This window comes from Neolamprologus brichardi, unplaced genomic scaffold (assembly GCF_056152115.1).
Source record: "Neolamprologus brichardi isolate AB-2024 unplaced genomic scaffold, ASM5615211v1 NODE_ptg000033l+_length_6344489_cov_1, whole genome shotgun sequence".
Classification (NCBI taxonomy): Eukaryota; Metazoa; Chordata; class Actinopteri; order Cichliformes; family Cichlidae; genus Neolamprologus; species Neolamprologus brichardi.
Genome location: NW_028270137.1, coordinates 700,205 through 714,446, shown reverse-complemented (window position 1 = coordinate 714,446; position 14,242 = coordinate 700,205). Strand labels below are relative to the sequence as shown.

Sequence of the window (14,242 nt, the reverse complement as noted above, 5' to 3'; positions counted from 1 at the left end):
GTGCCGTACCGTGGAGTGGGATCGGTTCGGATTACGGATCAACCGTGATCTGTTGCACCACTACAAAAGACCATTAATTCAAGAGTAAGAGCCACTAACCCAGCCTCAGGTGGTCACAAGCTGGTCATCTACTTATCTGTAGGTTGGAAGCTTGGCTGTTGGGGAAGATACTGAACCCCTGGTTGATCTACAATACACTAACTGCAGTGTGAAAGTGTGGCATAGGAAAAGAGGTGCTTGTATGAATGGGTGAAAGAGGCAAGTTGTATAAAGCGCTTACTCCAGTAGTGTAGAAAAGTGCTATATAAGAACCAGTCCATTTACCAGTTAGTCCCAGTGCTGGTCGCACGCCTGGATAAATGGGGAGGGTTACATCAGGAAGGGCTTTCGGCATTAAAGCTGTGCTAAAAACATGATTCAGGAATACATAGTGATTGCTCAGGAAATATGGGAGCAGCTGAACCAACATTCTTTCTTCTTGAACTTCCACAAAGTAATCTTTGGGTCTTGCTTCTTTTTCTGGACTTTTAGTCACCCTCCATCCAACCATCTGACACTGCCTGGCAACATTCTCCCCTGACATCACGTTGGGTTGCAGCGTCTGCATAAACCATAAAAACGTAGACTAAAGATAGTCCATGGCACGTTACTCTACTGCTTTATTCCTCCCTTCCCGTCACGTCCACTGAAGTCCATTCTCGTCACCTTTCTCTTATCTGGGCACGCTCTCTCTCATAATCTTCTTTCTCTCTCACGGCCTCAAAACATGTGTTCTCCTCTTCTTTCAACGCTTCCGTCTTCAGCCAACAGTAGCACCGTTTCCACCGGCACCATCCTGGCCAACAGCGCCGGTGGCAGTCGTTGTTAACCTGGGTCACGCCCATTCCAGTACGGACGTTTTGTTGATGATCTTCATGTTTAATCTGGCAAACATTTTATGTTGGTTGCCTTTCCCGATGCAGTCCTCTGCACTCATCCATGCTTGGTGCTGGCAGAATACTCTGGCTTGACGCTCTGGTTTGCCTTTTATTAAAGCAATGACAGATGTGGAGCGAGACGTAGCTTTTATTCGTAAATACTGAAACTGTGACTAACATGTATTAAATAAAAGTTGTGTATCGCCCTATACTGTATTCATATTATTATAAAGCTCTCCAATAGCCCGTTAGAGCACCACTAGTTAAGCATTAATTGCATATTAGCATAGGAATGACTCGGCAATGTCATACTGGGGAACAAAACACAAAACCACAAAAAAACAACTTTCAGTGTCTTTTTTTCAGTTTTTAAACTCTGTTTAATTTCATATGTGGAATAAAAAACTCAATAAATACATTCACCACTCCTTCATCATCTCCTTATGCGTTCTGTCTTCACTAGATCGATATGCTTGTGCGCTCTGGGCTCAGGCTTTCGTCGTGGTGCTGGTGTGCTGGATATCAGGTTTGAGTCTCCGTTCCAGCTCTTCACCTGTGGCTATGATACCTTTATTCGACTGTGGGACCTTCGACTCTGCCCAAGGTATGCCACCATTTTCCTCTTGCCAGGCTTGGTTTTAAAGTCAGTGTTTCTCTGGAGTTTGTTTCCTAAAAAGTGTTGCTGTATAAATGTAAATAAACACTGACTTCAGTGAATCATAACTTGGTTGAACTGGTTTGATTCCAGTTAGAGACACAGAGACACAAGTCAAACACGGAGTCTCGCTAGCAAAGCTTCGTCTTTGATGGCGTTAAAAATGCCAGTTCGACTGGGTCAAAGCCAAAACTGCAGTTCTTGTGTAGTAATCCTGCCGTGGTGTGCGTCTATCAGAACTGGTCCAAGGAACAAACAGTAGTGAACCAGCAACGGGGTCATTGACCACCAAGGCATATCGATGCATATGGGGACCAAAGATTGGTCCATTATGCATGAAGTGGTGACCGTGGATGTTCACAGTGTCCAGTGACTTATGACATTGTGATTGACCAAAACGAAAACCTAATTCAGCTGCAAATTGTTCTTCTTGGTGTTTTGTTTTGTTTTTGTTTTGCTCTGAGTCTGCATGGGCTCTGAGTCTGCCTGGACTCTGAGTCTGCATGGACTCTGAGTCTGCCTGGACTCTGAGTCTGCCTGGACTCTGAGTCTGCCTGGACTCTGAGTCTGCATGGACTCTGAGTCTGCATGGACTCTGAGTCTGCATGGACTCTGAGTCTGCATGGACTCTGAGTCTGCATGGACTCTGAGTCTGCCTGGACTCTGAGTCTGCATGGACTCTGAGTCTGCATGGACTCTGAGTCTGCATGGGCTCTGAGTCTGCATGGCTCCTTCCACACTCCAAAGACATGAATGATGCTGTAGATGTGAGTGTGATGGTTGTCAGTCTCTACGTGTTGGCCCTGAGATACACTGGCGACCTCTCCAGAATTTCCTCTGCCTCTATGACAGCAGGCGCCACCCCTCCTCCCACAACCTTGAAGAGGATAAGCAGAAGAAAACAGGTTCTTGCAGTATGTGCATTACAAACTGCCATCAAAGTTGGAATGCTTGCATGAAGTTGGCACATTTTCTTTGAAGCAGGGGATGCTCTTGCAGAAAGGCAAACACGCCTCACGCCGACTCTCTCCGATCAGTGTAAAGTCACAGAGCAGTGCTTCGTCCAGAGTGTGTCCTCATAAATCACAAGATACAAGCTGCTGGCCTCTCAGCTTCCTCAGCTGCAGTCATTGTCAATGGGAGATGAACATGCCCTCAGAGACACACCAGACTTTGCTATGAGATGAAATAAGCGCAGGTTTTAGTGACAATAGACGACTGCGGCCACAAGATGGCAGTAGTGTAAAAGCTGGATGCATATATTGACACGCGAGGGGCTTTATGACAGCGCTGTCTTAGATGATAAGAGAGATAACTTAATTTGGAACATTTTATATCTATTTTTAGATTTTAAAAGGCAAACACTGCTTGCCTTGCTTGTCCTGACAGAACACCAGTATGACCAGTGTAGGCAGCTAACCAGCAATTCTGTATATAACGACATTATTTTGGATCAAAGGGGTTACAAGGAGTTTCAGTCTCTGTTTCTCAGGGATCAGTCAAGTAAGACAAATCTGATCTGATTGGCTGATCTCTCTAGGGACTATGAAAGGAGTTGGGTTTGGAGAATGGCTGGCACAGGAGGGGGTCCCTCTTTAGATATCAATAATTCATATGCACAAACCTGACAAGACTTAAAAGACTTCTGTGACCATGCTGAAGCTGCACTTTGTCGGAGGTTCAGCAGAAAATGCACTGTGATCAATCAAGAAATAAAACAAAAGAACAAAACTACTACACATTTCACATGATCCCACGGCGCTTATACGATCCAGTGTGGAATCAGTACCCTCAGTTACTAACAGTGCATACACTCACACGTCTGCATAAAGCATGCTGACCATGTGTGCCAACAAATGAAGGTCTGGTCGTTTTAAGAAAATTTACAATAACTATAATCATTATTATCACTCCTAATGTCAGTCCAAAGCCGGGGTGAACAGGGAGGTTTGGAGTGGCCTACAGACTTGGCTATATTAATATCATGTACCACGGTTCTTATATAGGGCTTATCTGTTCGATCTGAGCACTCAAAGCACATGCACAACATGCCTCATTCATAGAAGCATCCTATGCATTGGTGTTTGTATCTAACATTCATATACATTCACACTCTGATGGATGCCTTTGGGAATAACTTGGAGTTATCTTGCCCAAGAATATTTGGCATGCAGACTGGAGCAGCCAAGGATTGAACCACCAACCTTCCGATTAGTAGATGACCTGCTTTACCTCTTCTCCTGTGCTCCAGCCACCCCTACATCATATTGGTTTATGGACCATGACTAGTAAGGGAGGGAGCTGGTTGATTGTGTGTGCACAAGACCAGGTTCAGGAGACCAGGAAGAGCATGTGTGTAGATGAAGAGAGTGTTAGACAAGATCATTTAGTCGTGATGTTGAATGTTTTCAGTGTTGGATGTCAGAGAAGAAAGAAACTGCAGTGAGCTGGTTCAAGTTGGTTCAAGTGGTAGAGGGGAGGGATTGGACGTTAATAGTTATGTAGGTGAAGAGGAGGTATTGGGTAGGAATGGTGTTATGGAGAGAGACACAGAAGGACAAATGGTGTGGATTTTGCAAACAGGATGAATATTGCTGGGATGAAGACATTTAAAATACAGGAAGTCCCCTCTGAAGGTCTCCTAGAAGATGTGAATGCAGCATTACGGACAATCCTCAGTCACCTCCTCTACGTGGATGACATCAAGCTGTTCGCCAGGAGTGAACGAGACATCGATTCACTGATCCACACCACCAGGATCTACAGCAAGGAATGCCAGTGGATTGGAGAAGTGTAGTCGGATGGTAACAAAGAGAGGGAAGGTAGTCAGAACTGAGGGGACCGAGCTACCAGAAGGCAACATTGCAGATATCGAAGACATCTACAAGTACCTGGGAATCCCCGTAGTTGGTATCCGTAGCCAGTCTTGACAATAATCTCATTGAGGGGGTTCATACCTATGCTTGATGGTCCCCATAGCCACTTAAGGGCAACCTAGAATAGACACAGTATCAATAAGTAAAGTTGCTGTGAGGAAATTTGACAAGCAAGACGTAAAATAAAAAAAGAGCCTGTTTTTTACTCATTTGACAAAAATTCCAATCACCTGAAATTTATCTTTATAATTATTCACCTGAAGATCATAAACTTTCAGGATATTTCACAGTGTGTGCTGCCTTCTGTCTGTATGGGGTCATAAGTCGTGGTGTGTGTCTGTCAAGTGCAGCGTAGAACTGGTTCCATAGCTTGATGTTTGTCACTCGCTAGAACTCCACACTTAATTGAGAAATCTTATTTTTTAAAGAGGAATTTCCCCATTTGTGTGCAGTCTACTTTTAAATGTTGTCCTATTAACATTTTTAAGAATGGGTGCTGAACCTTTGCAGCACTACCTGTATCTCAAAGCTAAAATGTATTTTTCAGCCTTCATTTATTCCAGTGAGTTCCATCAACCTTTTCAACATAGTGAACTATGTTGAAAAGGATGTGTTGTGATTAAAAAAGACAATTTTCTTCCAACCTACAAATTGTAGGTTACAAATATTTAATTGGGCTCATGGAGAGGAGACCAAAGTGCACCAACCTGGAAAAACGGTCAATTATGGTGAGGATGGTTGTGTTACCTGATGAAGGCGGGAGGCCAGTGACAAAGTCCAAGACGATGTGAGACCACGGCCTCTTTGGAGTAGGCAGAGGTCGAATCAGGCCAGCGGGACGAGTATTTGGCACCTTGTTTTGTGCACAAACCAAGCAGGCCGTCACATATTCATGTGTGTCTGTCACTAAAGAAGGCCAACAAAACAGATGCTGAAGAAACTGACATGTGATTCTTACCTGGGTGGCAGGCAAATCTGTCTGCGTGTGCCCAGTGGATGACCTTGCCTCAGACACCCATGGGAACTTACAAACGGCCGGTGGGTCCGGTCCCCGAATTAGTTTCATTCTGTTGCGCCTCCCAAATCAGCTTCTCAATCTCCCAAGTGAGACTATGCATGCAGCGGGTAGGATGGGCTTCTCCTTCTCCCAGGCCTCCTGATGCAGCACAAACTGGTGTGAAAGAGGGTCTGGTTCGGTAATCCGAGATCCAAGCCTGTAGGTAGTAGTGAGGTTAAATCTGGCAAAAAACAGAGCCCATCTGGCCTGAAGGGCGTTCGGCTGCTTGCCGGTATGCCAGATTCTTGTAGTCAGTCCAGATTAACATGGGACGTTCACTTCCCTCCAGCCAATGTCGCCAGTAATCCAAAACCATCTTGATGGCCAGCAGCTCGCGATCACCCACGTCATTGTTTTGTTCAGCCTGTGAGAGACAACAAGAGAAAAAGGCGCAGGGATGCAATTTATCTTCCACTTGCTGGGAAAGGACCGCCCCCGCCTCAGTCAGAAGCGTCCACTTCCACCATGAAGAGTTTGTTGAGGTCCCCTTGAACCAGGATAGAAGTGGAGGAGAACAGCTGCCTATTGAGCAGAGGGAGACCACTGAAACGCTTCAGTGGTCAGGTTGTGTGAGGGATGTTACCACTGTGTCAAAGTCTCTGATAAACCGCCTGTAAAGGTTTGTGAATCTCTCAACCTCTGCAGCTACAGTGGGAAGCAAAAGTTTGGGCAGCCTTGTTAATAGTCATTATTTTCCTGTATAAATCGTTGTTACAATAAAACATGTCAGTTAAATATATCATATAGGAGACGCACACAGTGATATTTGAGAAGTGAAATCAAGTTTACTGGATTTACAGAAAGTGTGCAAGAATTGTTTAAACCTAATCAGGCAGGTGATAAATTTGGGCACTGTTGTCATTTTATTGATTCCAAACCTTTAGAACTAATTGTTGGACCTCAAATTGGCTCGGTAACCTCAGTGACCCCTGACCTACATACACAGGTGAATCCAATAATGAGAAAGAGTATTTAAGGGGGTCAATTTAAGTTTCCCTCCTCTTTTAATTTTCTCTGAAGAGTAGCAACATGGGGGTCTCAAAACAACTCTCAGATGACCTGAAGACAAAGACTGTTCAGCATCATGGTTTAGGGGAAGGACACAGAAAGCTGTCTCAGAGATTTAAGCCGTCTGTTTCCACAGTTAGGAACATATTGAGACAATCAAAGACCACAGGCTCAGTTCAAGTTAAGGCTGGAAGTGTCAGACCAAGAAACATCTCGGAGAGACAGAAGCGACGGTGAGAACAGTCAGAGTCGACCCACAGACCAGCACCAAAGACCTACAACATCATCTTGCAGCAGATGGAGTTGCTGTGCATCGTTCAACCATTCGGTGCACTTTACACGAGGAGATGCTGCATGTGAGAGTGATGCCGAGGAAGCCTTTTCTCTGCCCACAGCACAAACAGAGACGCTAAAGCACATTTGGACAAACCAGCTTCATTCTGGAATAAGCTGCTGTGGACTGATGAAACTAACATTGAGTTATTTGGGCATAACAAGGGGCATAATGCATCGAGGAAAAAGAACACAGCAGTCCAAGAAAAACACCTGCTGCCTCCAGTAAAGTATGGTGGTGGTTCCATCACGCTGTGGAGTGTGTGGCCAGTGCAGGGACTGGGAATCCTGTCAGAGTTGAGGGACACATGGATTCCACTCAGTATCAACAGATTCTGGAGACCAATGTCCAGGAATCAGTGACAAAGCTGAAGCTGCACCGGGGCTGGATCTTTCAACAAGACAACGACCTGAAACACTGCTCAAAATCCACTAAGGCTTTCATGCAGAGGAACAAGTACAACGTTCATCTCAGCCCAGACCTGAATATTATTGAACATCTGTGGTGTGAGTTAAAGAGAGCTGTCCATGCTCGGAAGCCATCAAACCTGAATGAACTAGAGATGTTTTGTAAAGAGGAATGGTCCAAAATACCTTCAACCACAATCCAGACTCTCAGTGGAACCGACAGGAAGCGTTTAGAGGCTGTAATTTCTGCAGAAGGCGGATCTACTAAATATTGATTTCATTTCTTTGTGGTGCCCAAATTTATGCATCTGCCTGATTTTGTTTAAACAATTCTTGCACACTTTCTGTAAATCCAATAAACTTCATTTCACTTCTCAAATATCACTGTGTGTGTGTCTCCTATATGATATATTTAACTGACATGTTTTATTGTAACAACGATTTATACAGGAAACTAATGACTATTAACAAGGTTGCCCAAACTTTTGCTTCCCACTGTACTTCTGATTCTTCGGCTTGGGCCACTTCAACCCAAAGCTGCCCCTTTTCCACTATGAAACCCTGGAAGGACACTGTTTACACGTGTAATTCACATTTTTGGTGGGAAACCTGGTCGAAAACAGCAACAATTTAGCCAAAAAGTCATTACATGTGATTTCAGGGTGCGTTCTCAGTACCACTTGTGCCCACTTCAGCATTCGCCCCGCTTCCATGACAAACTCTGATCCCAACTGCTGGTGAAGAAACACACATTTGTCAACTAGGCAATCCAAACACACGCAGAGTTTCCATAAGCTATCCACCGCTGCACTGACGAGTAAACCCAACGATCCAGCGTCGACTGAAGCTCAGCCACACAATTAAGTAGGGAGGCTGCTGACGATGACAATCAGCTGCAGCTGGTGAGCAGCTGCAGCACAGGAACACTTCCAGGTCAGATGACACTTGAAACCGGACTTTTGGAAACACACACATCATCACACAGAAACAGTGGTGTTGTTTCGGCGCTACATAAATAAAATTGAATTGAAACACACAAACAGGAAAATAGGAGACTGGGAGAGGAGCCGAAACAAAAACACAACACATGGAAACAACGGCCAGGTCGACCGGTGAGGTGGCAGACGATGACAAAACTTAATACAGTCCTGATCAAACGTTTCAGACCGCTTGAAAAATTGCAAAAAATCCTATTGTGCATGGTTGAATCTTCACAAGTTTCCAAGTCGAGCTTCAACATGTAAAAAAGAAGAAACGGGACCAAACATGCAGTTTATTGAAAACAGTGCTTCAGCTGAAACAGGCTGTAGTACCTGTAGGTAATATTAGCAGCTGGTAATGGAGCCATGGTGACCAAATAATTTCCTTTGGGGTTAATAAAGATTTCTGATTGTGATTTCCATTGTTTATGTGTCTCACTGTCAGAGTCTAGCAGGTCAGCTCCCCACAGAGGTTAGCTCTGTGTGCATGCACACTTCCTTACACCAATGTCTGTCCTGGTGTCGCTCCATCACTTATTGATGAGGCTGCACTAATGGAGGATTGATGTGATATGAGCATGTAAGAATCACTCTGCTGCTTAACAACCCAAGAACACACCTCTGACACACTCGTGTGTGTTTACATCACTTGTGAGGACATTATCCCGACTTGCATTCTTAATTTCAGGATATTAAATTACAAATTTAATGTTGACAAATTAATCACAACCACAAATTCATGTTCATTATATCCTGGCATTAAATATATGAGCTGTGCTAACAGGTCTATGTCTGTGTAACTTGAGAAATACACTTGAACACATGAATTTAATGGAAAGAAATAATTCGTTCCACAAGGACTGTGATGTGCCACACATTTTAGACGCCCACTATGTTCGACTGTGTTGTTTAACTTCATCCTAAGTTGTTGATGTTGGCAAAGATGAATAAAGGAAGACTGACCGGACTCTTTTCACCGTGTCACGTTTGCTTACTGCGCCGTTATTGTAGTTAAATGATTGTTTTTGGATAACGAACAAGTTGGGACAAAGCCCAAACAACAGTTTTGACGTGAGGTTGTTAAGATATGGTCCTAAGTGTTAGTCTGCTGCTTAATCACTGAATTTTATTGGCTGGCTCATCATAGGGCGCTTTGAAGTTGGCTAAAGAAATCCAACAGTATATCGTTTTTGAAAAATGGTACATATGATCTAAAAACTGTGGGCACTCACACACCTCAGTAAGCTTGTCGAAAGGTTCGACGTGTTTTTGCCGTATTTTGGGACAAGCAGAGAATCTGACATGAAGAGTAAACTACAATTCTGCTTTTATAAATCCAGTTTACAAACTTATATTTACAAGTCATACAAATTATTATATTTACAAATTTAATAATAATTTCATATCAGCATGCATTAAGTCTCTCATCCTTTCTTACAGGAAGTGTGCAATGGAGTGGGAGGAGCCTCATGATAGCGCGCTGTACTGCATCCAGACAGATGGAAACCACATGATAGCCAGCGGCTCCTCATATTACGGTGTCGTACGTCTTTGGGACAAACGGCAGACTGAATGTCTGCAGGTAAGGACAGGAACACAGTGTCTGACACGCCTGAAAGAACACAAAACGATTCATTTGTTACAGCAACCAACAAAGTTTAAAGAAAAGTGACTTTTTTGTTCAATAAATCTAAATATTTTACAATAAAAAGGTTCAAATTCATGTAGGTGTAGCGCTATGTGATGCCAGTGGCACGGAAAGTTTTCAGCTGCATGTCCGGTGGTGGAGGAGGTGGTGAGGATCATGTGGAGGACCTCTTTGTCAGACGATTGAGGAATTATCTAACAAATGCATTTCAATACTCAGGCCACAGAAAAACCTCCACACAGCAACATGTCCAGGATCTGATGTGATCGATTATAAATGTCGATGCTGTTCTTTACATCTGGAGTTTTGTCTTTTCTGCAGTTTTTCCAGCTGAGCTCGGACCCCGTGAGCAGCCCGGTGTACTGCCTGAGGTTCAACAGCTCCCACCTGTATGCAGCTTTGGCCACTGCTGTGCATTCGCTGGACTTCAGACAGAATGGCGCCCAGATTAGATGATACACACAGACACTGCTTTTAGTTTCATCATTTCCATAAATATAAGATCTATTTTCTAAGTGACTGTTACAAATGTGTAATAAAATAAGATCAAATGAAAGAGCACATGACTCTGTTCTTTGGACACTGGTGTCAAACTGGTCAGTTAGACAAAGTGCTGTGCTGCAGGTGAGTGGTGTAGAGGGTGGTGAGGATTACTCACCATGAACAAGTGACTTCAGTGTTCACTTCCTCCAGGTTTCTGGTTTGCAGCCAATCACAGAGCCAGTGTTGCTAATCATGTATTCAGCCTGTTGGTGTCACCACGTAACAAAGGATGTAATCAGGAGGTGGAGCAGGTCACCTAGTTTCAGGTTTTATTGTCATGTACAGATAAACAGTGCAGCCACATTCATCCATAATGAAACTCTTTGGCTCCTCAGATTTACATGAGCATATAGAGGGTGTGCAGTTATATTGAGAGGAAAATAACAGCATTTATCAGTACAATAACAATAATAATAATAATAATAATAAAAAGGAGAGAAATAAAGTATTAAATATTAGAGAATTGAAGACGAGTTGGTATTTACAAGTTTGTGCAACGAGCATTTAAGTGGCATTTGTTGAAGTGACAGTGTGCAGTCCTGTAACTGTAGTGAGTGTAGCGGTGTGTGTGGGATGTCAGCAGTTCAAAGGTCTGATGGCTTGTGGGTAAAAACTGTCCCTGTGTCTGGTAGTGCAGGTCTGGATGCTCCTGAACCACCTGCCGGACGGCAGGAGTGAGAAAAGTGTGTGTCTGTGATCAGAGAGGATCTGCTGCGTCTTCCTCATGCAGCGCTGTCTGCAGAGATCAGAGTCTCAGAGAGTCTGCTCATCCCTTTTGTCCTCACACGGGCACTGTAGCAGCATTATTGCATTGACAAAATCTGTAGAAAGAAAGTTCCTGCCATGATCTTAACCCTAAGCAGACACAATAATAAACACATGTGCCTCTCCCTCAGTCACATGTACGGTGGTGCCAGGTCGCACTGAGCTCAGGTTTGGCAAACCTACAGTGCTCGTTGAAGTACACACATGTGAGCAGCTGGACTTTGTGTTTATGTCATCAGTCCTGGACTGGCTTCTGACTCACAGGTGGAATTACAAATCCACAGTTGTTCACAAAATAAATGTATTAAATATTATTTAAAACATTGAACAGTTTACTATATACATTGATTATGAGTAATTTAGAATATTTTTTTAGCAGCTACTTAATCTCTCATTATTTTTTAATAAATGGTTCATGACATTTAAGGTCCATAGATTAGATTTATAACTATTTCAAAATTTAAGAAAGTTGGTTATTGTTACCTTTAGCCCTCATTTTCACTATAATACATATCAGTGCTCAGATTACAATTCAATTCAATTCAGTTTTATTTATATTGTCCCAAATCACAACAACAGTCGCCTCAAGGCGCTTCATATTGTACTGTACAATAATACAAAGAAACCAGGGAAAAACCCAACAATCATATGACCCAGTGCTCTGGGGACAGTGGGAAGGAAAAACTCCCTTTTAACAGGAAGAAACCTCCGGCAGAACCAGGCTCAGGGAGGGGCGGGGCCATCTGCTGTGATTGGTTGAAGAGAGAAGGAAGACAGGATAAAGACATGCTGTGGAAGAGAGACAGAGGTTAATAACAGATATGATTCAATGCAGAGAGGTCTGTTAACACATAGTGAGTGAGAAAGGTGACTGGAAAGGAAAAACTCAATGCATCATGGGAATCCCCCGGCAGCCTACATCTATTGCAGCATAACTAAGGGAGGATTCAGGGTCACCTGGTCCAGCCCTAACTATATGCTTTAGCAAAAAGGAAAGTTTGAAGCCTAATCTTGAAAGTAGAGATAGTGTCTGTCTCCTGAATCCAAACTGGAAGCTGGTTCCACAGAAGAGGGGCCTGAAAACTGAAGGCTCTCCCTCCCATTCTACTTTTAAATACTCTAGGAACAACAAGTAGGCCTGCAGAGCGAGAGCGAAGTGCTCTAATAGGGTGATATGGTACTACAAGGTCATTAAGATAAGATGGGGCCTGATTATTTAAGACCTTGTATGTGAGGAGCAGGATTTTGAATTCTGGATTTAACAGGAAGCCAAAACAGGAGAAATCTGCTCTCTCTTTCTAGTCCCTGTCAGGACTCTTGCTGCAGCATTTTGGATTAGCTGAAGGCTTTTCAGGGAGTTTTTTGGACATCCTGATAATAATGAATTGCAGTCGTCCAGCCTGGAAGTAATAAATGCATGAACTAGTTTTTCAGCGTCACTCTGAGACAGGATATTTCTAATTTTAGAGATGTTGCACAAATGGAAGAACGCAGTCTTACATATTTGTTTAATATGTGAGTTGAAGGACATATCCTGGTCAAAAATGACTCCAAGGTTCCTCACAGTGTTACTGGATGGCATTACCTTGGCCTCCAGTAACACTGTGAGGAACCTTGAAGTAAGCTTTTGAACCCTGTGGAACTCCATAATTAACCTCAGTGTGTGAAGAGGACTCTCCATTTACATGCACAAACTGGAGTCTATTAGATAGATATGATACAAACCACTGCAGCACAGTACCTGTAATACCTACAGCATGTTCTGATCGAGTCAGGTACTTCTGATTAGAGACCTTAGTTTTCACAGGAGCTACAGTATCCAGAGTCGTACGTAGTGAGGAGGTGAAATTATTAACAAGATAATCGACCTCTGTTGGGGTAGCGTTCAGATAGCTGCTCTGCTCTGTGTTGGTACAGGGCATTGACGATGATAACAGTGGCTGGATTATATTCTTAAACTTAGTTACAGCGCTTTCAGAAAGACATCTACTGTGATAAAGTCTACTCTCCACTGCTGTGTAATCAATTATTGTAAATGTAAATGTTATCAGGAAATGATCAGACAGGAGAGGGTTTTCAGGAAACACTGTTAAATGTTCAGTTTCTATGCCATATGTTAAAACAAGATCTAGAGTGTGATTAAAGTGGTGGGTGGGTTCTTTTACATTTTGAGAGAAACCAATTGAGTCTAATAACAGATTAAATGCCATGTTGAGATTATAATTTTTAGCATCCATCCATCTAGAGCTGATCACTAAAATAGATAAAGAGTCTGAAAAATAAGAAACTCGGGGTGAGGCCTGGGTGAATGATAGACAACAACAAATAAAACTTATTTTAAGTTTTCAAGTTATGTGGATGCTAATGACCAAAAACATGTGAAGATAATATAAAATAGTAAAACCAAACCAAACTACCTTGTTGGACATAGAAAGCATGCCTGAGCCTGCCAGTAAATTCCTTATCCATTAGCTTGAGGCATGTGCAGACAAATGCTCCACACATACAATCATGTGCAAACACTGTCTCTAGAGACTAAGTCCAAAGAAGAAAACACAGCTCGTCCTTTGCTCCCAACAACATGAAATAGCAGCTTGGATCCAGATGAAGTCACTGAAGGGATTAAAGTCTGTGGCATCACTGTAGGAATGCAGTGTTTGATCTCCTAAGTCCACTTTGTACAATATGAGGATCCATTTGATAAACAGAGATCAATGTTTTAACCACACATCTGGAAATGTCAAAACCTCACATACAGTCCACCAGGTGTTTCAACAGAAGAGTAAAGTTTGAGCTTCATGTCCCAGTGGAGTCTTAACTTCATATGTGTGCATTTAAAGAAGTTTGGAAAGTGAGGTCTTACAAGGACTACTTGAGACTGCAGGTCATATTTGGATAAAACAATATATCATAATAATAACAATAATAATAATAATAATAAATGATGATTACCCCCTCCACACACACACACACACAAATTGCCACCTTATCATCGTGGAGGGGTTTGTGTGTCCCAGTGATTCCCGGGGCTATTTTGTCATAGTCGAAAGGC

At 43.0% G+C, this 14,242-nt stretch overlaps 1 protein-coding gene across 1 annotated transcript in view; it reads left to right on the top strand.

Moving 5' to 3' along the window:
* The window catches only part of fbxw4 (F-box and WD repeat domain containing 4), a 41,631-nt gene extending 31,193 nt beyond the window's left edge, over positions 1-10,438 (top strand). Inside the window, exons 7-9 of the mRNA XM_035916413.2 lie at positions 1,381-1,521; positions 9,675-9,816; positions 10,204-10,438. Coding sequence (XP_035772306.2) covers positions 1,381-1,521; positions 9,675-9,816; positions 10,204-10,338 — 418 coding nt within the window. The 3' untranslated portion in view covers positions 10,339-10,438. The remainder of the gene's footprint in view (positions 1-1,380; positions 1,522-9,674; positions 9,817-10,203) is intronic.
* Positions 10,439-14,242: the final 3,804 nt, after the last annotated feature.